The sequence below is a fragment of the Pholis gunnellus genome (assembly GCF_910591455.1).
Source record: "Pholis gunnellus genome assembly, chromosome: 18".
Classification (NCBI taxonomy): domain Eukaryota; kingdom Metazoa; phylum Chordata; class Actinopteri; order Perciformes; family Pholidae; genus Pholis; species Pholis gunnellus.
Genome location: NC_136545.1, coordinates 21,308,994 through 21,334,748, shown reverse-complemented (window position 1 = coordinate 21,334,748; position 25,755 = coordinate 21,308,994). Strand labels below are relative to the sequence as shown.

Here is a 25,755-nt window from a genome sequence, read left to right as displayed (position 1 = left end):
GCAGTTTACCAGAAACCAAGGTTCCTGAGAAAATAGTGTCTTTCTCACACACACAGGTGTGGCAGTGAGACCACACCTGTGTGTGTGTGTGTGTGTGTGTGTGTGTGACATGTCGTCACGGTGTGCTTTGTGTAGTAAGAGTGGGCGGAGTTTTCCAGCGAAAAACGAAGGTTCCCGAGAAAATAGTACCTTTCACACACACACACACACACACACACACACACAGGTGTGGCAGTGAGACCGCACTTGTGTGTGTGTGTGTGTGTGTGTGTGTGTGTGTGTGCGTTAGTGTCTGTGTGTGTGTTAGTGTGTGTGTGTGTGTTAGTGTGTGTGTGTTAGTGCGTGAGTGTGTGTGTGTGTGTGTTAGTGCGTTAGTGTGTGTGTTAGTGTGTGTGTGTGTGTGTGTGTGTGTGTGTGTGTGCGTTAGTGTGTGTGTGTGTGTGTTAGTGTGTGTGTGTGTGTGTGTGTGTGTGTGTGTGTGTGTGTGTGTGTGTGTTAGTGCCTTCTTCTTCCTCATACGTTCAGCTACAGACGCCATAGTTCAACATTTCAACTAGAACTAGTTTTCAGCAGTTTAAATGCTTTCAGGCTTCAACATTTTTCAGACAGGTCGTCTCCCATTTCTGTATTTTCAGCAATGTTTTTGCAATTAATTTCAGCTTTCCAACGCATTTTCAGCAGGAAATGCATTTTCTAGTTCTTATTCTCCATCTTCCACCCCCAATTTTTATTTGCTTCTCCTCACACAGCGTTGCCAACAGAGGCTCATAAAATACTTCCAAACGTGCGTCCCGATTGGGAATGGTGTGCTATGACTCTTCTCAGAGATTCGCCCAGCGGTTTTCACGAAAATCCCCAAAAACTGAGCAAAATCGCCCCATAGACTTGAATGGGATTTTGGCGTGAAAAAAAGAAATATGGGTATGCTGGGTATTCTGACAAGATACACCTGATGCAGCCAATCAAATATGGGTATTCTGACAAGTTTCCTGATTCCAGTGGGATGTACACACACCATGACACAAGAGTCAAGAGTATGAATATAAAATGCAGAAAAGAGAGAAGCGACGTCTCGATCGAACCTCAACGACTCTACCGGTAACATCGGCGTGTAGCTACATATGGCGACGTCTTCGGGCAGAAGAAGCCATTTTCTACTTGATTTTACACTTGATGTCGAGTAACATTTTTCTAACAGCCGTACAAAATAAAATAAATTGAATTGAATTGAAGTTAATCTGCAGAGGTTAGACGTGTTCACACTGGAGACTTTTTCTGGAGAATCAGCTTTTATTCAAAGTCACGTGACTTCAGAGAATGAGACTGTTCCAGTGAAATCATGTGACCTCAGAGCGTCCAGCCTCTCTGTTATATAAACCCTCTGCTCTTCTTCCTCCTCCTCTTCATCAGAGACCAACAGCTCAGGTAAGAACACTCTGACACACCAATGATGAAATACTCTCACTGTATGAAGTAACTCTCGTGGTTTAAAGAATATTAATGAGCACGTTCATCACAAAGTCAATGAAATATAATCTTGTTGTGAAAGAAAACAGATGAAATGAAGACGTTTATTGTGACGAGGAGGAATGTGAAACGACTAAATGACTAAATAAATAAGATGACGTATTAATCTAAACGTGTTCATTTGATGCACAACTAAATGTTAGAAGAAGGTGAAGAAAAGTCTTTAGATTGGAAGTAAAACTTTACATATATGTAATATTAAATACATATATGTAATATTAAATACATATATGTAATATTAAATACATGTATGTAATGTTAAATACATATATGTAATATTATATACATATATGTAATATTACATACATGTATGTAATATTAAATACATATATGTAATATTAAATACATGTATGTAATATTAAATACATATATGTAATATTAAATACATGTATGTAATGTTAAATACATATATGTAATATTAAATACATATATGTAATATTATATACATATATGTAATATTATATACATGTATGTAATATTACATACATGTATGTAATATTAAATACATGTATGTAATATTAAATACATATATGTAATAATAAATACATATATGTAATAATAAATACATATATGTAATATTATATACATGTATGTAATAGTATACTATTGATCAACTTAACCCTACAGTACAGCCATGATGTTCGTGCAGGTTTAATCATCCAAAAGTTGTCAGAAACCAAAGAATCCTAATAAATATAGTTTGTAGCTCATCACCAACACCATGACTAACAATTCAATCAGTGTTTAGTGGAATGAAGTAATTCACCCCTCCATAGACCAGAGTTCAATGAGGGTAACTCAAAACAAAATACATGTTCAAACTATTTTTTAGGTACATTTGAAAAACCTAGATGTAAATTGCATTAGTCTACCATAACATGTATTTTTCTCTAAATTATTTTTACATTTTGAAACTTTATTGTTGTCATGTGGTGATGTAGATAAATGGAGATGAGACACCTCTGCTGCTCAGGTCACACTGACCCGCTCACTCAGAATCAGGCTGAATGAGTCAGAAGCATTTATATTGAAAGTAAACTTTACTCAAGTTCACTTATAGTGTTAAGAAACACATTTACAAATTAACTAGAGACGAGCACAATGAACGAGGTGTGTGTGTGTTAGTGTGTGTGTGTGTGTGTTAGTGTGTGTGTGTGTGTTAGTGTGTGTTAGTGTGTGTGTGTGTGTGTGTGTGTTAGTGTGTGTGTGTGTGTGTGTGTGTGTGACATGTCGTCACGGTGTGCTGTGTGTAAATACATGTTGCCTCTGTCTTTGTAATATTGTGGGTGTACGTGTGTTGGGTGAGGATCAACACTGTATTTCACAATATTTTGACAGATTGTGTCTCTTGGAGGATCAGGTTTATCAGTTTCCTCATCTGATGGTTCACAATCAGCTCCATTATAATCTGAATTGACCTGAAGATGGTCTTCATGTTCAGACACATCCTGGTGCTCCAGAGCCTCCAGGGCTGTCCTCCTCTAGGTTCTGTTGCTCATGTTGTCCTCCAGTAGCTGCTGTGTTGCATGAATCTGCAGAGTGTGATGTTGGAAGGACTCCCAGCTCTCCTATGTTTCTGCTGCTTTCTGCTGCCAAGAGTGGGCGCAGTTTACCAGAAACCAAGGTTCCTGAGAAAATAGTGTCTTTCTCACACACACAGGTGTGGCAGTGAGACCACACCTGTGTGTGTGTGTGTGTGTGTGTGACATGTCGTCACGGTGTGCTTTGTGTAGTAAGAGTGGGCGGAGTTTTCCAGCGAAAAACGAAGGTTCCCGAGAAAATAGTATCTTTCACACACACACACACACACACACACACACACAGGTGTGGCAGTGAGACCGCACTTGTGTGTGTGTGTGTGTGTGTGTGTGTGTGGCTGTGAACACGTCACACAGAACCCGGTTGTGTTCTCTTCAGTGACGTCACATTGTAACGATACAGTAACTTCAGCAGCACTTAAAGATGATAAACTGGTGAGATTGTAGCGACGCTGCTTCCGCTCCCTCGGTTGAACTCAGAGCATCGTGAGCTCGCGCTGCGCGGGAAGTTCTCTCGGTGGCGGAGAACGTCTTCTGCTTTGATTAGAAAGAGAATGTGTCCTCTTGCTCTGGAGAATCCTCTTCTTCACTTCTGCAGACACACTGTTCTCCTCTAAGGAACCAGAACAAACAGTCTGTGTTGGTCCAGCGGACCTCAGGCTGAAGACGCAGGGTTCCTCTAGAACAGGGGTGGCCAACCCGCGGCTCCCGAGCCGCATGCGGCTCTTTGCCCGGTTTCATGCGGCTCTTATGTTCATATCGAAGTTTGTATTTGTGTTTTTTTAATGTTCGTGTTCGCTTCGCTTGAGTTAAATACGGTATTTTCGTCAAACGCGCATGTGCGGCCACAGATTACGTTCCTCGTCGACCCATTTAACGCCGAGACGGACTGTTTGAAAGCCCCGCTAGTCACAGATGAGGATGCGGCTGAGTTAGAGATGATCGATCTTTGTGAGGAGGACCAACTCAAACCTGCTTTAAGGGACGGGACCATTGAGTTCTGGAAAAGTGTGCCAATGAAAAAATACCCCAATGTCAAACGGGCTGCGCTTAAGATACTGTCAATGTTTGGGTCAACATACGTCTGCGAGTCTGTGTTTTCTACCGTGAAACACGTGAAATCAAAGCATCGATCTGTTCTGACTGACATGTGAAAGAATTGCTTCGAGTGGCAACAACGGAATACAAGCCAGATTTGAAGAGGATTGTTCAAGGCAAGGAATGCCAGAAGTCCCACTAAGTAACATGCATAGTAAAAGAAAAACACTATTGTAAATTATTATATTTTTGTTTGTGGACTTGGTTGAACTGAGAGTTTGTCTGTGTGAGACAGTGCACACAATGTTCATTGTTGAAAATGACTGGCCTGTGGTCTTAGGAGTCAATTTCTGTCATTATCATGTTGGTGTGTGACATTTACAATAAATCTGGCTGAGCAAAGGTATGTGTGTGTGTGAGGAAGGGATAGGGTGATGTTCATGTGTGCCCATGTGTATGATGTGGCTCTTTGCGGTAACACAGTAAAAAATGTGGCTCTTGGTCTCTGACTGGTTGGCCACCCCTGCTCTAGCAGCAGTGTGTCCTCGCCTCCTCACTCGTGAATTGAATCGCACGGACCGGAAACGAGTTGAGGGTGAAAGAGTTGTGTGGAAACAGGGCGGAGCCACAGGGGGTCCTGGTGTCTGCTACTCGTCCGATGGGCTCCAGTGGTGATGACGTGTTGCTCTAAACCTCTCAGAGATCAGACCTGTTGATGAACCAGCAGCCTCCGTCACATCTCTGTGTTTCATCACATGGTCCCAACAACGTGACACAAACACAGTCAGCGTGTCCTCACGGTGATGTTTGTGTTCTCAGTAATAAAGGAAACTTATAATGTGTACAAATATGAGACGTTATTAGATATGCGTCTTTAGTTATTACATATTGTGAGAATAAGATGTGTTGCGTATGCTGCGTGTGTGTGCAGAGGATACGTTACGTTCAGCAGCATCATGCAGAGAAACATGAGCGAGATGTTTCCTACAACATGTATTCATTGATGCAGATCAACATGAAGACCTGTAGGAGACTGAATGACATCACATGTGTTACTGTTCTCCTGTATGAACAGGAAGTTCATCTTCATGTTCTTCTGTTTGTTCATCCAGACACAACATCTGTTTCATCCTCACTGTGTGCAGCCTCACTACCAGACATCACCATGGCAACAAGGTGAGTAACAACACCATGTGTACAAACAATATATGAATATATGAATATATGAATATATATCAGTCCATCAAGATATCACAGCAGGAGGCAGGTATGGGTTCTCCTCTGATGGGTTCTCCTCTGATGGGTTCTCCTCTGATAGGCTTTCCTCTGATGGGTTCTCCTCTGATGGGTTCTCCTCTGATGGGTTCTCCTCCGACCTCTGATGGGTTCTCCTCTGATGGGTTCTCCTCTGATGGGTTCTCCTCTGATAGGTTCTCCTCTGATGGGATCTCCTCTGATGGGTTCTCCTCTGATGGGTTCTCCTCTGATAGGTTCTCCTCTGATGGGATCTCCTCTGATGGGTTCTCCTCTGATGGGATCTCCTCTGATAGGTTCTCCTCTGATGGGCTCTCCTCTGATGGGTTCTCCTCTGATGGGTTCTCCTCTGACCTCTGATGGGTTCTCCTCTGATGGGTTCTCCTCTGATGGGTTCTCCTCTGATGGGATCTCCTCTGATGGGTTCTCCTCTGATGGGTTCTCCTCTGATAGGTTCTCCTCTGATGGGATCTCCTCTGATGGGTTCTCCTCTGATGGGTTCTCCTCTGATGGGTTCTCCTCTGATGGGTTCTCCTCTGATGGGTTCTCCTCTGATGAGATTTAAGGATTGTTTAGTGGACTAAGAACTAGGATAACATTCACATTATAATGCACAGTAATAGGTTTACAGCCAGTACTCTGTACTACTTGGTGAAAGAAATCTCAGAAATATTGACTTTAAATGCAGTTTAGATATTTATTGCAGGATAATTAGCACCAGCTCACACAAACACTACTCTTCAGTTCATTACGGTTTGATGACTCTAAACTCTACTGTGCCGAGGCGGGGTGAACAGTAATACGTCCGTTGTGGTTTTGGAGTTCTGGTGTTCCTGCGAGGGACAACAAAGTGCATTCACAGTCCTCCGGGCTCAGTACAAAGTCAGGAAGTAGTGTCCTTTATCATCCACCTTCAAGCAGGCGGAGAGGAACATCTCAGAGTTTTAGCACCTGTGACCACCACAGCTGCAGTCCTTCTGGCCTGCCGGTACCTCTCAGCTGCTTCAGGAGACCCCTGGGCCAGACAGGCTCTGAAGGCCTCCTTCTTCAGCTTGACGGCTTCCCTCACCTCCGGTGTCCACCACCGGGTTCTCAGGTTGCCGCCACGACAGGCACCGATGACCTTCCGGCCACAGCTCCTAGCGGCCTCGTCCACAATAGAGGCTTTGAACACGGTCCATTCGGATTCCATGTTCCCAGCCTCCCTCGGGATGTGTGAGAAGTTCTTCCGGAGGTGGGAGTTAAAGACCTCCTGGACAGGGTCCTCCGCCAGACGTTCCCAGTTCACCCTCACTATATGTTTGGGCTTGCCGGGTCTTTCCAACCGGTTCCCCTGCCATCTGATCCAACTCACCACCAGGTGATCAGTTGACAGCTCTGCTCCTCTCTTCACCCGAGTGTCCAAGACATACGGCCGCAGATCAGATGATACGATGACAAAGTCGATCATTGATCTCCAGCCTAAGGTGTTCTGGTACCAGGTACACTTATGAGCCACCTTATGTTCGAACATGGTGTTCGTTATGGCCAAACCGTGGCTAGCACAGAAGTCCAATAACGAAACACCACTCGGGTTCAGATCGGGCAAGCCGTTCCTCCCAATCACCCCCCGCCAGGTTTCTCCGTCATTGCCCACGTGAGCGTTGAAGTCCCCCAGGAGAACTATGGAGTCGGCAGGCGGCGCCCTTTCCAGGATCCCTCCCACCGACTCCAAGAAGGCCGGATACTCTGAACTGCTGCTTGGTGCATAAGCACAAACCACAGTCAGAGCCTTGCTCCCTGCAACCCGTAGGCACAAGGAGGCGACCCTCTCGTTCTCCGGGGAGAACTCCAACACAGCGGCGCTCAGCCGGGGGCTCGTGAGTATCCCCACTCCCGCCCGGCGCCTCTCACCTTGGGCAACTCCAGAAAAGGACAAAGTCCAACCCCTCTCCAGGAGCTTGGTTCCAGAGCCAGTGCTGTGTGTGGAGGTGAGTCCAGCTACATCTAGCTGGTATCGCTCCACCTCCTGCACCAGCTCCGGCTCTTTCCCCGCTAGCGAGGTGACGTTCCACGTCCCTAGAGCTCGTCTATGCTGCCGGCGATCGGCTCGCCCAGGCCTCCGGCCTGACCCGCCGCCCGGTCTGCATTGCACCCGACCCCGATGCTTGTCCCTGCGGGTGGTGGGTCCACAGGGTGGCTGCTCCATGTTGTTTCTTCGGGCTGAGCCCGACCGGGCCCCGTGGGCGAAGGCCCGGCCACCAGACGCTCGCCGACGAGCTCCCCTCCTGGGTCTGGCTCCGGGAGGGTGCCCCGGTTTCCCTGGTCCGGGCGAGGTGGCTGAAGTCCGTGGGCTGCTTATCATCAGGGTTCTTTTGAACCGCTCTTAGTCTGGGCTCTCCCCTGAGACCTGTTTGTCTTGTACAAACAGACTAGCCTAACCTTCAGAACCATGTGAACTGATTTCAATGCTTTCACAAGACTCGCTGCAACATTTAGTTCAGACAAGTAATTAGAAAATGTAGTTTAGTTTTAATGTATTTGATTCTGCTTTTTAACAAATAATGCATTTGAGGTACAAGGAGGAAGGGTAAATTACATATGTAATATTTAAGTGTGCAAATTGAATTTAAATAAAGTTCTTCTTTTTCTACAGGATCACTAACGCCTCATCAAAATATAAGGACTTCATCTTACAAAGTGAACTGATCCGTGAAGGATCTCCTAATGTCTACCAGCTGAGTCCAAAGAAAGAGAACATTGAATCTCTGACAAGAATGACTCTTGGTGAAAAGAATCCAAACAAGAAAAACAAAACCATCCTGCTCGTTGGTGAAACAGGAGCCGGAAAATCTACTCTGATCAACGCTCTGGTCAACTTCACCATGGGAGTGAAGTGGGAGGACGATGTCTGGTTTAAGATCGTAGAGGACAAGAAGAAAGACCAATCAGAGACTCAGACGTCAGATGTGATCGTGTACGAGATCTTTGGATTTGAAGATCAAACTCTGCCGTACTCTCTGACCATCATCGACACTCCTGGATACGGAGACACCGGAGGGACTGAACACGATGAAATAGTCAGTCAAAGATTGCTGGACTTGTTCCGCTCAAAGAATGGAATTCATGACATCAATGCAGCATGTCTGGTGATGAGAGCGAGCGAGAATCAACTGAGTGGGCGACTGATGTACGTCTTTAATTCAGCGGTGTCTCTGTTTGGAAAAGACCTGGAGAAGAACATTGTCACCCTCATCACACGCTCAGACGGTGTGACACCTGAAGATGTTCTACAAGCCCTCGAGGATGCAAACATCAAATGTGCCAGAGATAAAGACAACAAGCCTCTTCACTTCATGTTCAATAACCACCAGACCAAAGAGAAAACAACAAAAGATGAGTCCGCTTTAAAAAGTGCATGGGACTTAACAATGGACCAAATGGGTGAATTTGTTGATTTCCTGAAGAAAGCTGCACCTCAGTACCTGAAAACAAGTCCTGAAGTCATGAATTTACACATTACAATAACCGCCTGCGTCCAAAACCTGCAAGATAGAATCAGGGTGACTGAACTGAAAGAGAGAAAAATCCAACAGACTCAGGAAGCTCTGAAGAAACAAGAAGAAGCGATGAAGAAGAATGAGAAGTTCACTCTAGTGGTAGAGGAGCCCTACAAAGTTAAAGAAGCTGTCAGTGAGGGTAGATGGTGGGCGCTATGGATGAATTATGGAGGAGCTGTCACCTGTAAGGTCTGCGAGGAGAACTGTCACTATCCATGCACACTGGCCTGGTCTGCAGAAAGCTGTGAGGTCATGGCAGATGACCGCTGTACTTCATGTAGCAGGAAGTGTCCTGCATCAGATCATGTGAAAGAGGAGTGGATCTATGTTACCAAGATGAGGAGAGTTACACTGATCGTAGAAGAAATGAAAGAGAAGTATGAGAAAGGTAAAGCAGACGGTGAGAAGTCCAGAAGCCTTTTGGAAAACCTAAAAAGAGAAATGGAAGAACTTCAGAGAGAAAAAGATCGTCTGTTGGAGGAGTTCTTTCAGCTTGTTGTCAAACTGGACCAGATCGCCCTGAACGTCAACCCACTGTCCACTTATGACCACGTGGACTTCCTGCTGGAGAAGATGAAGAAGAGAGGACACACAGAGAAGGTCCAGAAGCTGAAGGAGATTAAAGGTCGAATGGACGAAGACAAAGGAACCAAACCAGCGCTGCCATACATACGTGGTAAACTAGCAGCAGCTAGTAGAGCAGTAAAGAATCAGTGAAGTAGACGAACAGAATCTATGTGAGCAGAAAACAACGTCTACACTGTTCATAAGATATATTTCATTCTAGTTCTATAAGTGTGACGCTCATTTAATCACTTCAAATGTAATCATCTTTGTGTGAACATCAGCCTCTGTGGTTTGTATCGACTGTTCTCATAGTTTCATGTTTGATTATCAACGGTTACTTCTTTACTTTCTGTGTTAGTTTGATGTTTTTCTGACGTGATCTTCAGTCAACACGAGGCTGTGACGTGTTCTGATGTTGACAGCAGTGAACTGGTGGAGGGACAGAAACACTGAAACACATATAAACATATAACCACATATAACCACATATAACCACATATAACCACATATAACCACATATAACCACATATAACCATCATATAAACACATATAACCATCATATAAACATATAACCATCATATAACCATCATATAACCACATATAACCACATATAACCATCATATAACCACATATAACCATCATATAACCATCATATAACCATCATATAAACACATATAACCATCATATAAACATATAACCATCATATAACCATCATATAACCACATATAACCACATATAACCACATATAACCACATATAACCATCATATAACCATCATATAACCATCATATAAACACATATAACCATCATATAAACATATAACCACATATAACCACATATAACCACATATAACCACATATAACCACATATAACCACATATAACCATCATATAAACACATATAACCATCATATAAACATATAACCATCATATAACCATCATATAACCACATATAACCACATATAACCACATATAACCACATATAACCATCATATAACCATCATATAACCATCATATAAACACATATAACCATCATATAAACATATAACCATCATATAACCATCATATAACCACATATAACCACATATAACCATCATATAACCATCATATAACCATCATATAAACACATATAACCATCATATAAACATATAACCATCATATAACCATCATATAACCACATATAACCACATATAACCATCATATAACCATCATATAACCACATATAACCACATATAACCATCATATAAACATCATATAACCATCATATAACCACATATAACCACATATAACCATCATATAAACACATATAAACATCATATAAACATATAAATCTGTTCAACGTGAGGTTTTCTTCTCATGTGAATCACTTCGTACAGAGGACGTTACGGAACTGAACAGCAGAAACATTCTGATTTCAACTTCCAGTCATGAAGTCTAATGTACTTTCAATGATTTATGAACAATATATATGATCATATTGTATAAACTCTGGTGTCTTCATGCTTATAATGAGTGAGAATAGTTCAGATGACACACGTGGAAACATGTTGATCCCTTCATGTATCTTTAGTGATTCTCTTGTTCCACATGACTCCTGACTGATGAAGCTCTCTGTGAATCTTTAATAAAATCTCTTGTTGATGAAATCAGTTTGTTTCTCTTTGTTCCTGAAACAGTTTGAGTTCATGCTGAGCTGAAAACATTACATCACATTACAGTCATTTAGCAGACGCTTTCATCCAAAGCGACTTACAATCAGTGTGTTCAACATAGTGTTCAAGAGAACTACTCGTCACCAGAAGTCATCAGTGCATCTCCTTTAAAACATCTAAGAGCAGAAACCAGAGCAGACGTACAGAAACACACACATACAATAAGTGCAACGAGCTAACATGAACACAACCAGTGCTGAGAGGAAGGCTCAGGGTAGAGCTTCATGAAGAGGTGAGTCTTCAGCCTGATGGAAGATGGGCAGCGACTCTGCTGTCCTGACGTCAGTGGGGAGTTCATTCCACCATCGTGGGGCCAGGACAGAGAACAGAGACCGGGTCCATCGGCCGCAGGGACCTCTGAGTGACGGGGAACCGATCGCCCCGAGGCAGCAGAGCCAAGTGGTCGGGGGGGGTGGAGGGCTAGACCATGGTCTGGAGACAGGAAGGAGCTGTTCCTTTCACTGCCCTGTAGACTAGCACCAGAGTCTGAACCTGTAGACTAGCACCAGAGTTTGAACCTGTAGGCTAGCACCAGAGTCTGAACCTGTAGGCTAGCACCAGAGTCTGAACCTGTAGACTAGCACCAGAGTCTGAACCTGTAGACTAGCACCAGAGTCTGAACCTGTAGGCTAGCACCAGAGTCTGAACCTGTAGACTAGCACCAGAGTCTGAACCTGTAGACTAGCACCAGAGTCTGAACCTGTAGACTAGCACCAGAGTCTGAACCTGTAGACTAGCACCAGAGTCTGAACCTGTAGGCTAGCACCAGAGTCTGAACCTGTAGACTAGCACCAGAGTCTGAACCTGTAGGCTAGCACCAGAGTCTGAACCTGTAGACTAGCACCAGAGTCTGAACCTGTAGACTAGCACCAGAGTCTGAACCTGTAGGCTAGCACCAGAGTCTGAACCTGTAGACTAGCACCAGAGTCTGAACCTGTAGACTAGCACCAGAGTCTGAACCTGTAGGCTAGCACCAGAGTCTGAACCTGTAGACTAGCACCAGAGTCTGAACCTGTAGGCTAGCACCAGAGTCTGAACCTGTAGGCTAGCACCAGAGTCTGAACCTGTAGACTAGCACCAGAGTCTGAACCTGTAGACTAGCACCAGAGTCTGAACCTGTAGGCTAGCACCAGAGTCTGAACCTGTAGACTAGCACCAGAGTCTGAACCTGTAGACTAGCACCAGAGTCTGAACCTGTAGGCTAGCACCAGAGTCTGGACCTGTAGGCTAGCACCAGAGTCTGAACCTGTAGGCTAGCACCAGAGTCTGGACCTGTAGACTAGCACCAGAGTCTGAACCTGTAGGCTAGCACCAGAGTCTGAACCTGTAGGCTAGCACCAGAGTCTGAACCTGTAGGCTAGCACCAGAGTCTGGACCTGTAGGCTAGCACCAGAGTCTGAACCTGTAGACTAGCACCAGAGTCTGAACCTGTAGGCTAGCACCAGAGTCTGAACCTGTAGGCTAGCACCAGAGTCTGAACCTGTAGACTAGCACCAGAGTCTGAACCTGGATGAGAGCTCTTACAGGGAGCCAGTGTAGAGCACGGAGAAGGGAGGTTGTGGGAGAACTTGGGGCGATTGAACACCAGACGAGCTGCAGCTTTCTGGACGAGCTCCAGAGGTCTGATGGCCGACGCCGGAGCTCCGACAAGTAGAGAGCTGCAGTAGACCAGGAGGGAGATGACCAGAGCCTGGATGAGGACCTGCACCGTCTCCTCAGTGAGGAAGAGGAGAATCCTCCTGATGTTGTAGAGCAGGAATCTGCAGGAGCGTGTAACCGATGAGATGTTTGCTGAGAACGACAGTTGGTCGTCCAGGGTCACACCCAGGTTCCTCGCAGTCCGAGTTGGCGTCACCACGGTATCATCAATGGTGATGGACCGGTCTCGGTGCGGGCAGCCCTTCACCGAGAGGAACAGTAGCTCGGTTTTGTCCAGGTTGAGCTTGAGGTGATGTGTCGTCATCCACTTTGAGATGTCAGCCAAGCACGCAGCGATGCGTACCTCCACTTGAGTGTCACCGGAGGAAATGACAAGACCAGAAAACCAGACAAGACCAGAAAACACACACCACCATTATAACTGCTGTCTCATGAAGTATCGTGAAGTATGTGATCAACCCTGTTGTTGATGATTTCTGTAGAGAGACACAACTTAAAGGTTGACTTCATGTGGAGTCAACAAGACCAGATGTTTCATTTTAAAACATCTGCATGGACGTGTTCCTACTCTCCATAATCAAAGACGTAATTGTTATCAGCTCTCGTACAAAAGACATCTTCAATAAATGAGGCTTAACTGATGAAAATCATTGCATTTGACTCTGATCTCAATACATGAAAGAAGAGATGAATACGGACTCTCGTTGGCTATTGTAGTCTGTAGACAGGACATGGAAGCTCCTAACAGGTCAAATGAGGAGTCCATCTAAACGTCACAATGCAGAGATACAGAGACCGGCAATGTTTACATGATCGCTAGTTAGCATATCTGCCGGCTAATTCGAAATGATGCAACAGCAGTCCGTGGGTATTTATGGACGTAATAATGTGTTTTGGACTAAATATTTTACTGGATTGGATCGTCTGGACCTTTGTCAATGTAACAAGAGTGTTTTTGTGGGACTTCTATGGATGGGGGAAATACTATGAAGCATCATTGGTGAGTTGCGTCGATATTTGAACTGCTTGTTTGTGGGTTGGTGGTCTGACAGAGTCGTTGAGTGAACCTGCTGTTGTGATTGTATCTTGAAATGGTTTACATGAATCGAATTTTGAAAAACATGTTGGACGTGAATCAGTCAAGTAAAGCTCAGGTCAAACAATAAAATCATTGTTGGACTTTAAAGACATCATCTTTTGTTTCCTTTCGTCTTCACATCTTATTTCTTTCTTGACAATTGTTTTTCAGAAGGAAAGAATCCAGAATGTGAGTTTATTCTCTAATTAAAAAAGATGATTTAACATTGATTTCATCACGAGGACTCTGTTTCTAGTTAGTTTAGTTATTTGTAGTCCTGCTAATGATGTTTTCTTTTCATGAACTGGGTTAAAATGTCTCATGAATTCATTAATAATCATATCAACTTTTCCTTCGAGGATTTCACTCCATACATTATATTTATGGGTAAGTTCAATGAGAGCAACACAGTTAAACTGTGTTCACATACTTAGGAGAGAACTACAACTCCCAGCGTGCATTTCACTGAGCTTTACATTATGTTGTGTGTTTCGCTAACTTTGAGCTGAAGCCAAAAATAACGGACAAAACATGATTTATAATAAACTAAGTCTAAAGTTAAACTGATATTCAGAACCTATATGATCGTTATTTTATTATCCAGGACAGTTCCGTGTTTATATATATATATATATATATATATATATATATATATATATATATATATATATATATATATATATATATATAGTATATTTGTAGAAGAACATTATCAAAGAAAACGTTTAAAACGGAAATTCAGATTCGGGTAAATAGGGCTTGTCCCCCCTAGTAAAGTGTCCCCCGTGGTCATGGTTGGGGTCTGCGGGTTCCTGGGTAGTGCTCGTCAACAGCTCCTCCGTGACGTCCTCGTGTTTGTGGTTACCATGGTAACTGAACGCCTCTCCCGTTGTGTGTGTTTTTAAAACCAGCTCGTGTCCGAGAAACATTCAAACTGAAGAATATTCATCATAACTGTGATTTAATTCATCATAACTGTGATATAATTCATCATAACTGATCATTCATCGAGGAGTCGTGTTTGTTAGAATGCTGCTGAGTCAAAGAAGAACAAGATGTCGGGAGTTCACGGGACCGACTCCTCACTCTGTGGCCGTGGTGAGACACGAGACCCTCATTGACTGTCATGTGATGCTAATGCTACATTAGCTAGCTGTCATGTAATGCTAATGCTACATTAGCTAGCTGTTATGTAATGCTAATGCTACATTAGCTAGCTGTCATGTAATGCTAATGCTACATTAGCTAGCTGTCATGTAATGCTAAAGCTACATTAGCTGTCATGTAATGGTAATGCTACATTAGCTACATTAGCTAGCTGTCATGCTAAGCTAATGCTACATAACTAGCTTGTTTAGTACACATCAGTTTCATATGTGGATATTTTTTAAACGGGTCGGTTTGATGATAATAATATTAATAAATCACACAAATATTCACCAAACAAACAAACAACACATATTCAACGAGAACATCGATATGGAAACACAACAACAACAACAACAACAACAACAAACAACAACAACAACAACATCTGAAGTAGGATTAAAACAAATAAAATCAAAATGATGATTCAGGATTTGGAGACTTTATGCTCGTAATTAAATCAGATATATTTTCAAAACTAACTTATTTTCATAATATTTGGACTAAATTTTGACTTATTTATTAATTTTGACTTTTATTATTATTATCTTTAGTAGTAGTATTATCTCGAGTGAGCTGATGATTGATTTAGTTTTACGTTCTATGATATGTGTCTTTTATTATGTTTTATGTTGAAGTCTGTTGATATTTATTCTTTCTCTCGTGGAAAATAAAGTTAAAGATCTGAAAACGTCAAATAGTGTTTTTGTGTAACAGTTCATTTATTAAGAGTTTATCACATTTAAATATTGATAAATCCAGACATCAACACATAATAGGTTGAATGTGGCTCTAAGCTGACGTCAGTCTGTAATTAATAAATGTTTTATTTAATTCTGTGTGAAACAGAGAGCAAAGTTCCCGTCCTCGCGGCCTGTAGACCAGCTGATCCTGGACAGACAGAAGCAGACCGCCATCAGAGACCAGGTCCTGGACTTCACTAAGGACCAGCAGTCCTGTGACATCAAGACTTCATGGCTGAAGAGTTCAGACCGTCGTGTCCTGAGAGGAACCGTCGACAGACGAGTCCACGCTGCTCTGAACCAGCAGGAAGTCCACGTGGAGGAGAGGAGAGACAGGTCGGTCTGTGGGGGGGCACTGTTAACATGAGGACAGACAGGTCGGTCTGTGGGGGGGCACTGTTAACGTGAGGACAGACAGGTCGGTCTGTGGGGGGGCGCTGTTAACGTGAGGACAGACAGGTCGGTCTGTGGGGGGGCGCTGTTAACGTGAGGACAGACAGGTCGGTCTGTGGGGGGGCACTGTTAACATGAGGACAGACAGGTCGGTCTGTGGGGGGGCACTGTTAACATGAGGACAGACAGGTCGGTCTGTGGGGGACACTGTTAACATGAGGACAGACAGGTCGGTCTGTGGGGGGGCACTGTTAACATGAGGACAGACAGGTCGGTCTGTGGGGGGGCACTGTTAACGTGAGGACAGACAGGTCGGTCTGTGGGGGGGCACTGTTAACATGAGGACAGACAGGTCGGTCTGTGGGGGGGCACTGTTAACGTGAGGACAGACAGGTCGGTCTGTGGGGGGGCACTGTTAACGTGAGGACAGACAGGTCGGTCTGTGGGGGGGCACTGTTAACATGAGGACAGACAGGTCGGTCTGTGGGGGGGCGCTGTTAACGTGAGGACAGACAGGTCGGTCTGTGGGGGGGCACTGTTAACGTGAGGACAGACAGGTCGGTCTGTGGGGGGGCGCTGTTAACGTGAGGACAGACAGGTCGGTCTGTGGGGGGGCGCTGTTAACGTGAGGACAGACAGGTCGGTCTGTGGGGGGGCGCTGTTAACGTGAGGACAGACAGGTCGGTCTGTGGGGGGGCGCTGTTAACGTGAGGACAGACAGGTCGGTCTGTGGGGGGGCGCTGTTAACGTGAGGACAGACAGGTCGGTCTGTGGGGGGCACTGTTAACGTGAGGACAGACAGGTCGGTCTGTGGGGGGGCACTGTTAACGTGAGGACAGACAGGCCGGTCTGTGGGGGGGCACTGTTAACATGAGGACAGACAGGTCGGTCTGTGGGGGGGCACTGTTAACGTGAGGACAGACAGGTCGGTCTGTGGGGGGGCGCTGTTAACGTGAGGACAGACAGGTCGGTCTGTGGGGGGGCGCTGTTAACGTGAGGACAGACAGGTCGGTCTGTGGGGGGGCGCTGTTAACGTGAGGACAGACAGGTCGGTCTGTGGGGGGGCACTGTTAACGTGAGGACAGACAGGTCGGTCTGTGGGGGGGCGCTGTTAACGTGAGGACAGACAGGTCGGTCTGTGGGGGGGCACTGTTAACGTGAGGACAGACAGGTCGGTCTGTGGGGGGGCGCTGTTAACGTGAGGACAGACAGGTCGGTCTGTGGGGGGGCGCTGTTAACGTGAGGACAGACAGGTCGGTCTGTGGGGGGGCGCTGTTAACGTGAGGACAGACAGGTCGGTCTGTGGGGGGCGCTGTTAACATGAGGACAGAAAGGTCGGTCTGTGGGGGGGCGCTGTTAACGTGAGGACAGACAGGTCGGTCTGTGGGGGGGCACTGTTAACGTGAGGACAGACAGGTCGGTCTGTGGGGGGGCACTGTTAACGTGAGGACAGACAGGTCGGTCTGTGGGGGGGCACTGTTAACATGAGGACAGACAGGTCGTTCTGTGGGGGGCACTGTTAACATGAGGACAGACAGGTCGGTCTGTGGGGGGGCACTGTTAACATGAGGACAGACAGGTCGGTCTGTGGGGGACACTGTTAACGTGAGGACAGACAGGTCGGTCTGTGGGGGGGCACTGTTAACATGAGGACAGACAGGTCGGTCTGTGGGGGGCACTGTTAACATGAGGACAGACAGGTCGGTCTGTGGGGGGCACTGTTAACATGAGGACAGACAGGTCGGTCTGTGGGGGGGCACTGTTAACATGAGGACAGACAGGTCGGTCTGTGGGGGACACTGTTAACGTGAGGACAGACAGGTCGGTCTGTGGGGGACACTGTTAACATGAGGACAGACAGGTCGGTCTGTGGGGGGGCACTGTTAACGTGAGGACAGACAGGTCGGTCTGTGGGGGGGCACTGTTAACGTGAGGACAGACAGGTCGGTCTGTGGGGGGGCACTGTTAACATGAGGACAGACAGGTCGGTCTGTGGGGGGGCGCTGTTAACGTGAGGACAGACAGGTCGGTCTGTGGGGGGGCACTGTTAACGTGAGGACAGACAGGTCGGTCTGTGGGGGACACTGTTAACATGAGGACAGACAGGTCGGTCTGTGGGGGACACTGTTAACATGAGGACAGACAGGTCGGTCTGTGGGGGGGCACTGTTAACGTGAGGACAGACAGGTCGGTCTGTGGGGGGGCACTGTTAACGTGAGGACAGACAGGTCGGTCTGTGGGGGGGCACTGTTAACGTGAGGACAGACAGGTCGGTCTGTGGGGGGGCACTGTTAACGTGAGGACAGACAGGTCGGTCTGTGGGGGGGCACTGTTAACGTGAGGACAGACAGGTCGGTCTGTGGGGGGGCACTGTTAACATGAGGACAGACAGGTCGGTCTGTGGGGGGGCACTGTTAACGTGAGGACAGACAGGTCGGTCTGTGGGGGGGCACTGTTAACGTGAGGACAGACAGGTCGGTCTGTGGGGGGCGCTGTTAACATGAGGACAGACAGGTCGGTCTGTGGGGGGGCACTGTTAACGTGAGGACAGACAGGTCGTTCTGTGGGGGGGCGCTGTTAACATGAGGACAGACAGGTCGGTCTGTGGGGGGGCGCTGTTAACGTGAGGACAGACAGGTCGTTCTGTGGGGGGGCGCTGTTAACATGAGGACAGACAGGTCGTTCTGTGGGGGGGCACTGTTAACGTGAGGACAGACAGGTCGGTCTGTGGGGGGGCGCTGTTAACATGAGGACAGACAGGTCGTTCTGTGGGGGGGCACTGTTAACGTGAGGACAGACAGGTCGGTCTGTGGGGGGGCGCTGTTAACGTGAGGACAGACAGGTCGGTCTGTGGGGGGGCGCTGTTAACGTGAGGACAGACAGGTCGGTCTGTGGGGGGGCACTGTTAACGTGAGGACAGACAGGTCGGTCTGTGGGGGGGCGCTGTTAACGTGAGGACAGACAGGTCGGTCTGTGGGGGGGGCGCTGTTAACATGAGGACAGACAGGTCGTTCTGTGGGGGGGCACTGTTAACATGAGGACAGACAGGTCGGTCTGTGGGGGGGCGCTGTTAACGTGAGGACAGACAGGTCGGTCTGTGGGGGGGCACTGTTAACGTGAGGACAGACAGGTCGGTCTGTGGGGGGGCACTGTTAACATGAGGACAGACAGGTCGGTCTGTGGGGGGGCACTGTTAACGTGAGGACAGACAGGTCGGTCTGTGGGGGGGCGCTGTTAACGTGAGGACAGACAGGTCGGTCTGTGGGGGGGCGCTGTTAACATGAGGACAGACAGGTCGTTCTGTGGGGGGGCACTGTTAACATGAGGACAGACAGGTCGGTCTGTGGGGGGGCACTGTTAACGTGAGGACAGACAGGTCGGTCTGTGGGGGGGCACTGTTAACGTGAGGACAGACAGGTCGGTCTGTGGGGGGGCACTGTTAACATGAGGACAGACAGGTCGGTCTGTGGGGGGGCGCTGTTAACGTGAGGACAGACAGGTCGGTCTGTGGGGGGGCGCTGTTAACGTGAGGACAGACAGGTCGGTCTGTGGGGGGGCGCTGTTAACGTGAGGACAGACAGGTCGGTCTGTGGGGGGGCGCTGTTAACGTGAGGACAGACAGGTCGGTCTGTGGGGGGGCGCTGTTAACATGAGGACAGACAGGTTCAGACTTTTCCTCTTCTGGTCTCATGATGTCTCTTATTATCAACTACATCAATTCTCTAGTTCTGGACTCATGTGGACTGATCATACCTGTGGATGTGGATCTGATCTGAGTACCTGTCTGTCTCCACCTGTCTGTCTCCACCTGTCTGTCTCCACCTGTCTGTCTCTCCACCTGTCTGTCTCCCCCTGTCCCAGGCTGCGTGTCCTGTTGGAGACGGAGGAGCAGCAGCTCCTGCAGGAGGTGGAGGAGAAGATGGAGACTTCAGTGGAGAAACAAGCAAAGATGAGAGAACGAGCCAAAACCCTGAGAGACAAGAGAGAGACAGACAGACAGCAGCTGGTCTCAGACAAGCTGGAGCAGCTGTTCAGGTAAACCCAGCTGTTAGAGCACTTCCTCCTGCACACTTTCACATTAAGAGCCTCACTTTCACATTAAGAGCCTCTCAGTCTGCCCATTAACGGTTGGTCCAGTGAGTTTAGTCAGTACATTTACTCAAGTATATATTCAAGGTACTTGTACTTTACTTGAGTACTTTCTACTTGTCCTTCGATACACCTCAGAGGTACACATAGTACTTCTTACTGTACTACACCTCAGAGGTACACATAGTACTTCTTACTGTACTACATCTCAGAGGTACACATAGTACTTCTTACTGTACTACACCTCAGAGGTACACATAGTACTTCTTATTGTACTACACCTCAGAGGTACACATAGTACTTCTTACTGTACTACACCTCAGAGGTACACATAGTACTTCTTACTGTACTACACCTCAGAGGTACACATAGTACTTCTTACTGTACTACATCTCAGAGGTACACATAGTACTTCTTACTGTACTACATCTCAGAGGTACACATAGTACTTCTTACTGTACTACACCTCAGAGGTACACATAGTACTTCTTACTGTACTAGTACTTGCTCCCTCAGGAGCCAGTGTGACGAGCTGCGGAGCGTCCAGAGCCGACGCACAGAGCAGCAGGTGTGTTCGGAGCGAGCCGCTCAGGTGAGGAGTCGGCAGCAGCGGCAGCAGCAGGAGCAGCAGGAGGAGGAGGTGTTCCAGGAGCTGTGGGAGGCCGACCGCAGAGCCAAAGAGGAGAAGGAGGCGCAGAGGGAGGAGAGCCGGCGGCAGAGGAACCGGCAGCAGGTGGAGGTCATCAGGAGTCAGATGGAGGAGGCGGAGCTTCAGAGACAGAAGCACCGAGAGCTGAGGGAGGAGGAGGCCACGCTCATGGTGGGTCCATTCTCACATTCACACCTTTATGATGGTCTGGACATGATGTGTGATAAATTATTATGTTATTGTATGTTATTATATGTTATTATATGTTATTATATGTTATTATATGTTATTATATGTTATTGTATGTTATTATATGTTATTGTATGTTATTGTATGTTATTATATGTTATTATATGTTATTGTATGTTATTGTATGTTATACCTGTATGATGGTCATTCATTATTATCTTTAATGGAAACCTATCAAGAACTGAATGATTTTATTTTGAAAATCATGAGCTGAAGTGCTCTGTTTCTCTTTAAATACATTTCTTTGTGGTGTGTGTGTGTGTGTGTGTGTGTGTGTGTGTGTGTGTGTGTGTGTGGGGTGGGGGGGGGGGGGGGGAATATGAGCCACATGACTCTTCTGAGGTGTTTCCTGTCGAACTGAGGTCTGAACTGGTCTCTTGTCTCTTGTGGTCTCTGGTGGTCTCTGGTGGTCTCTGGTGGTCTCTGGTCTCTTGTCTCTTATCTCTGATCTCTGGTGGTTTCTGATGGACTCTGGTAGTCTCTGGTGGTCTCTGGTGGTCTCTGGTGGTCTCTGGTGGTCTCTTGTCTCTTGTCTCTGGTGGTCTATAATGGTCTCTGATGGTCTCTGATGATCTATGGTGGTCTCTGGTGGTCTCTAATGGTCTATAATTGTCTCTGGTGGTCTCTAATGGTCTTTAATGGTTTCTGGTGGTCTCTGATGGCCTTTGATGGTCTCTGGTGGTCTCTGATGGTCTCTGGTGGTCTCTAATGGTCTTTAATGGTCTCTGATGGTCTCTGGTGGTCTCTAATGGTCTTTAATGGTCTCTGGTGGTCTCTGGTGGTCTCAGCTGCAGCAGCAGGAGATGCAGGTCCTCCAGCAGCAGCGTGAGCAGCAGCAGACTCTTCAGGACCAGCGGACCCGGAGGAAGCATCTGGATCAGGGTCTCCGTCTGAAGATGAAGCGTCTGTCCAGAGAGCAGCAGGACGAGCTGCAGCTGGACCTCAACATCCTGCAGACGCTGCTGGGACAGGAAGTGGACGAGAAACAGGAAGTGGCTCAGAGGAAGGTAAAGAGAGGAGCACACGCTTCAATTATAGTACTGGAGTAAAAGTAGTAATACCACACTGTACAAATACTCTGTTACAAGGGAAAATACAGCATCAGGAGTAAAAGTACACATAATGATAGAAGGTCCTCACTAAGGAGGATACTATGAATCATAATAAATCATGTAATGAATATAAAAAAGGTCATTAGTAACCACTTTTAAACGTGTACTAACGTGTACTAATACTACATACTTTAATAATAAAGTAGCCTTAAAGTTAAAGGTGGAATCCACCTAAAATACTCTAAATTATATTTAATAAATATGATCAGATCTTTAGTTTGTAAAATCTTATAAAGAAACTACAGAAGGACAAAGTAGCATAAAATCTAAATACTTGAGTAAAGTACAAGTACTGTAAAAGTGATGTACAGTACCTGAGTTAAAGTAGTTAGTTACATTCCACCTTTAGTTTGAACTTTTATACGAATTTATTTTATGATATAAAAAGAAAAATGTGAATAAATAATTCACAAATATAAATAAATACACAATGTGTGTGTCTAAAGTACAGGTACTCAAGTACTGTGGCTACTAGTTGAGGTACTTTCTAACTTAGTACTAACCACTACTTTTATCTGACAGCTTTAGTTACTGATTACTTCTCATATTTTACCAAACAAACATGAAAATAAGATGTTTTTTTATAGATGTACTACAAAGTACTTGTTGAGTGAATGTACTTTGTTATGTTTCACAACTACAAACTGGAAATACTCCAATAAAAACCAGTAAAACTTCACTTCCATGTGAGTCAGTACCTGTAGTACCTGTAGTTACTGTAGTAACTCATGGTGACCAGTAGAGGGCCTCAGAGAGCTGCAACACAGCATTCAGCTGATGACTGACTGCTGCTCCAACAGTGGTGATCATAGATCAGCTGAGTAGTGATCAGCAGTGATCAGTACCGATCAGCGGTGATCAGCGGTGATCCGTAGTGATCGGCGGTGATCAGCAGTGATCTATATTGTATTTTAAACGTCTCTCTTGTCGTTCAGGCCGAGCTGCGTGAGGAGCAGCGGAGGTACCGGCAGCATCTGTGTGAGGAGCTGCAGAAGCAGAGGAGGGAGGAGGAGGAGACGGAGCAGCTGATGGAGGAGATGCTGAAGGAGGTCTGGACTAAAAGAGAGCAGCAGAGCCGACAGCAGAGAGAGGCCAGAAACAGACTGATGGAGGAGGTGATGGAGGCTCGCAGCCTGCAGATCCAACACAAACGTAAGAAAACGTCTGAACAGCTGTTACAATATCTACATTCACATCCAGTAGATTCAATGACAAACTGTGTGTGTGTGTGTGTGTGTGTGTGTCCAGTGGACCTGAACACACAGAGACAGGTGGATCTCTCTAAAGAGCGAGACGAGGTGAACAGGGTGACTGAGGAGACGAGGCGGATGGACGAGGACGAGAAGAGACGGTACGTCGACAAACATCTCCATCTTTATCTCCTCTGTGAGGTCACATGACTGAACTGGTCTCTGCTGGTCTCTGCTGGTCCTCACAGTCTGAAGCAGACCTCTGAGGCGCACCGGGCCGACCTGAAGGCTCAGATGAAGCAGCAGCAGCAGCTTCGGTGTGAGCAGAGGTCTCAGGAGGAGAAGGAGCACCAGCAGGGTCTGATCCAGCAGCAGCTGTACGACCAGAGGAGAGACCACATCCTGTCCAGGTCCGCCTCCCAGACCACCAGCCCCCATCCCTTCAGACAAGGGGAGGGGTCCAGGTCTGCCTCCAGACACCGCCCCACATAGAGTCCACATGGAACCACATCGCTGTGATCTTATCCACAAGGAGATCTAAAAATAGATCACATGACTCACGAGGATATGATTTCAACATTCACTCAAACATCAAAGTTCATGAAGCAAATATTAAAACACTAAAATACAACAAGTTCTCTTTCTTCTTCATGACCAGTTAACATATCTATACCAGTTAAAAGTCCTCAGGAGAGCATGAATATCTCATCAATGATTCATCCTCAGGAGAACATGAATGATATCTCATCAATGATTCATCCTCAGGAGAACATGAATGATATCTCATCAATGATTCATCCTCAGGAGAACATGAATGATATCATCAATGATTCATCCTCAGGAGAACATGAATGATATCAACAATGATTCATCCTCAGGGGAACATGAATGATATTAACATCCATAGAGTTGCTCTCATGGATCAAAGTACTTCCTCTTGATGACGGTGTTATACGTAGGCACGCAGTACTACAGTACTACAGTACTCAGTACTCAGTACTCAGTACTCAGTAGTCAGTACTACAGTAACTACAGTACTCAGTACTTGTACCTTAAAGTCCGTCGTCCTGGAGCTTGATGAGTCAGCGTGTTTGCTGAAGGTGAGGAAGAGGAACATGTTGCATAAAGTGTTTAGTTGTGAAATAATCATTTCAGAAGTCATGACTTGACAGACGTTGAGAAGTAACCAAAGTACTTTAAAGTAAAAGTTTGAGGTACTTTACTGAAGTATTTCCACCACCTACGTGATGTTACTGCGTCAGAGAAACAACCTGTGATGCTCAACTTTACTTAAAGTAGTTAAACTGAAATAATGATCTAATATGTGGTTTATTAAATGTTTCCAGATGTTTTTAAATATACATTTTACTCAATGAGCTCTGATCCAATAATACTCTGATTGAGGAGTACTTTTACTTCACAGTGCACTTTGCTCATATCGCTCGTGTACTTTTACTTCTTTTCTTTAGTAAAGTATGTAAATAGTTCTTCCTCCTCTGACTCCAGAGAAGCTCTTTATGTTCTGGGTGTGTTATGTTAGTTTATAGTTATAATAATTATAATTATAGAGGAAACAGAGTGACGGGTGTTACTGAAGCGTGAAGCTCAACGTGAGTCACGTTTATATATTAAATATGATTCTAGTTTGATCAAGAACCTTTAAAGGAGTTCTAGTTTAATTTAAACATCACAGCGTGTTGTTAAACTGACGAGTTCAAGTGAGAATAAAGCAACAGAAGAAGAAGCTGAGATTCAAACAGGAACAGCTTCCTGTTTCAAGAGTTTCACAATAAAAGCATCCTAGAACAAGCTGGAGTGAAGTTTATCACAGCAGAAACAGGTTAGTGTAGAGTTAACCTCAGCTGATCTAATCACAGTTTAAACCTCTTCGACGTGTTCTGATCAATAATCAAAGTGTTTCATGTTATTGTTTCTGTCAGAAGAAGAACGTCAGTAAAACAGCTGATTAGTGACTTTTCATCTCAGCCAATGAGCCGCTCGCACGTACATGTGAGGTCATGTGACGTCAGACAGGTGAGGGGCGTGGCCTGTAAACTACAGGACAGGTGCGTGAGGTGAGGACAGAGGTGTTTGTTTGTCATTTAATAACCACGAGGTCGACGGTTCGAATCCCCGGTCGCTCCTCCTGAGGATGAAGCTGTTTATAGGACAGAATGACGTCATCGTTATACATTTAATTCATTCATCGAGCTCAAAAGCACAACGTTTACTTTTATTAGTGAGATCAATGAAGTGTAATAATAACAGTGGATAA

General features: G+C 45.8%; 2 protein-coding genes across 3 annotated transcripts; both read left to right on the top strand.

Moving 5' to 3' along the window:
• The first annotated feature begins 1,401 nt into the window (after positions 1–1,401).
• LOC306710748 (uncharacterized protein) lies at positions 1,402–11,106 on the top strand. 2 transcript variants are annotated; one of them, XM_079179429.1, is made up of 3 exons: positions 1,402–1,425; positions 5,216–5,279; positions 7,993–11,106. In XM_079179429.1, exons 2-3 carry the CDS (start codon positions 5,269–5,271, stop codon positions 9,611–9,613), a joined length of 1,632 nt encoding a protein of 543 aa, XP_079035555.1. In that variant the 5' UTR covers positions 1,402–1,425; positions 5,216–5,268; the 3' UTR covers positions 9,614–11,106. The 2 variants fall into 2 exon arrangements, with proteins under 2 accessions (XP_079035555.1, XP_079035554.1); XM_079179428.1 differs by lacking the exon at positions 1,402–1,425 and adding an exon at positions 4,804–4,903.
• Positions 11,107–14,938: 3,832 nt separating this feature from the next.
• Positions 14,939–23,972, top strand: cfap53 (cilia and flagella associated protein 53; the record flags this gene model as incomplete). Its single annotated transcript, XM_079179253.1, has 8 exons — positions 14,939–15,007; positions 15,905–16,134; positions 20,053–20,226; positions 20,797–21,100; positions 21,967–22,185; positions 23,226–23,442; positions 23,539–23,641; positions 23,729–23,972. The coding sequence occupies 8 exons, from the start codon at positions 14,939–14,941 to the stop codon at positions 23,970–23,972; spliced, it is 1,560 nt and encodes a 519-aa protein (XP_079035379.1).
• Positions 23,973–25,755: the final 1,783 nt, after the last annotated feature.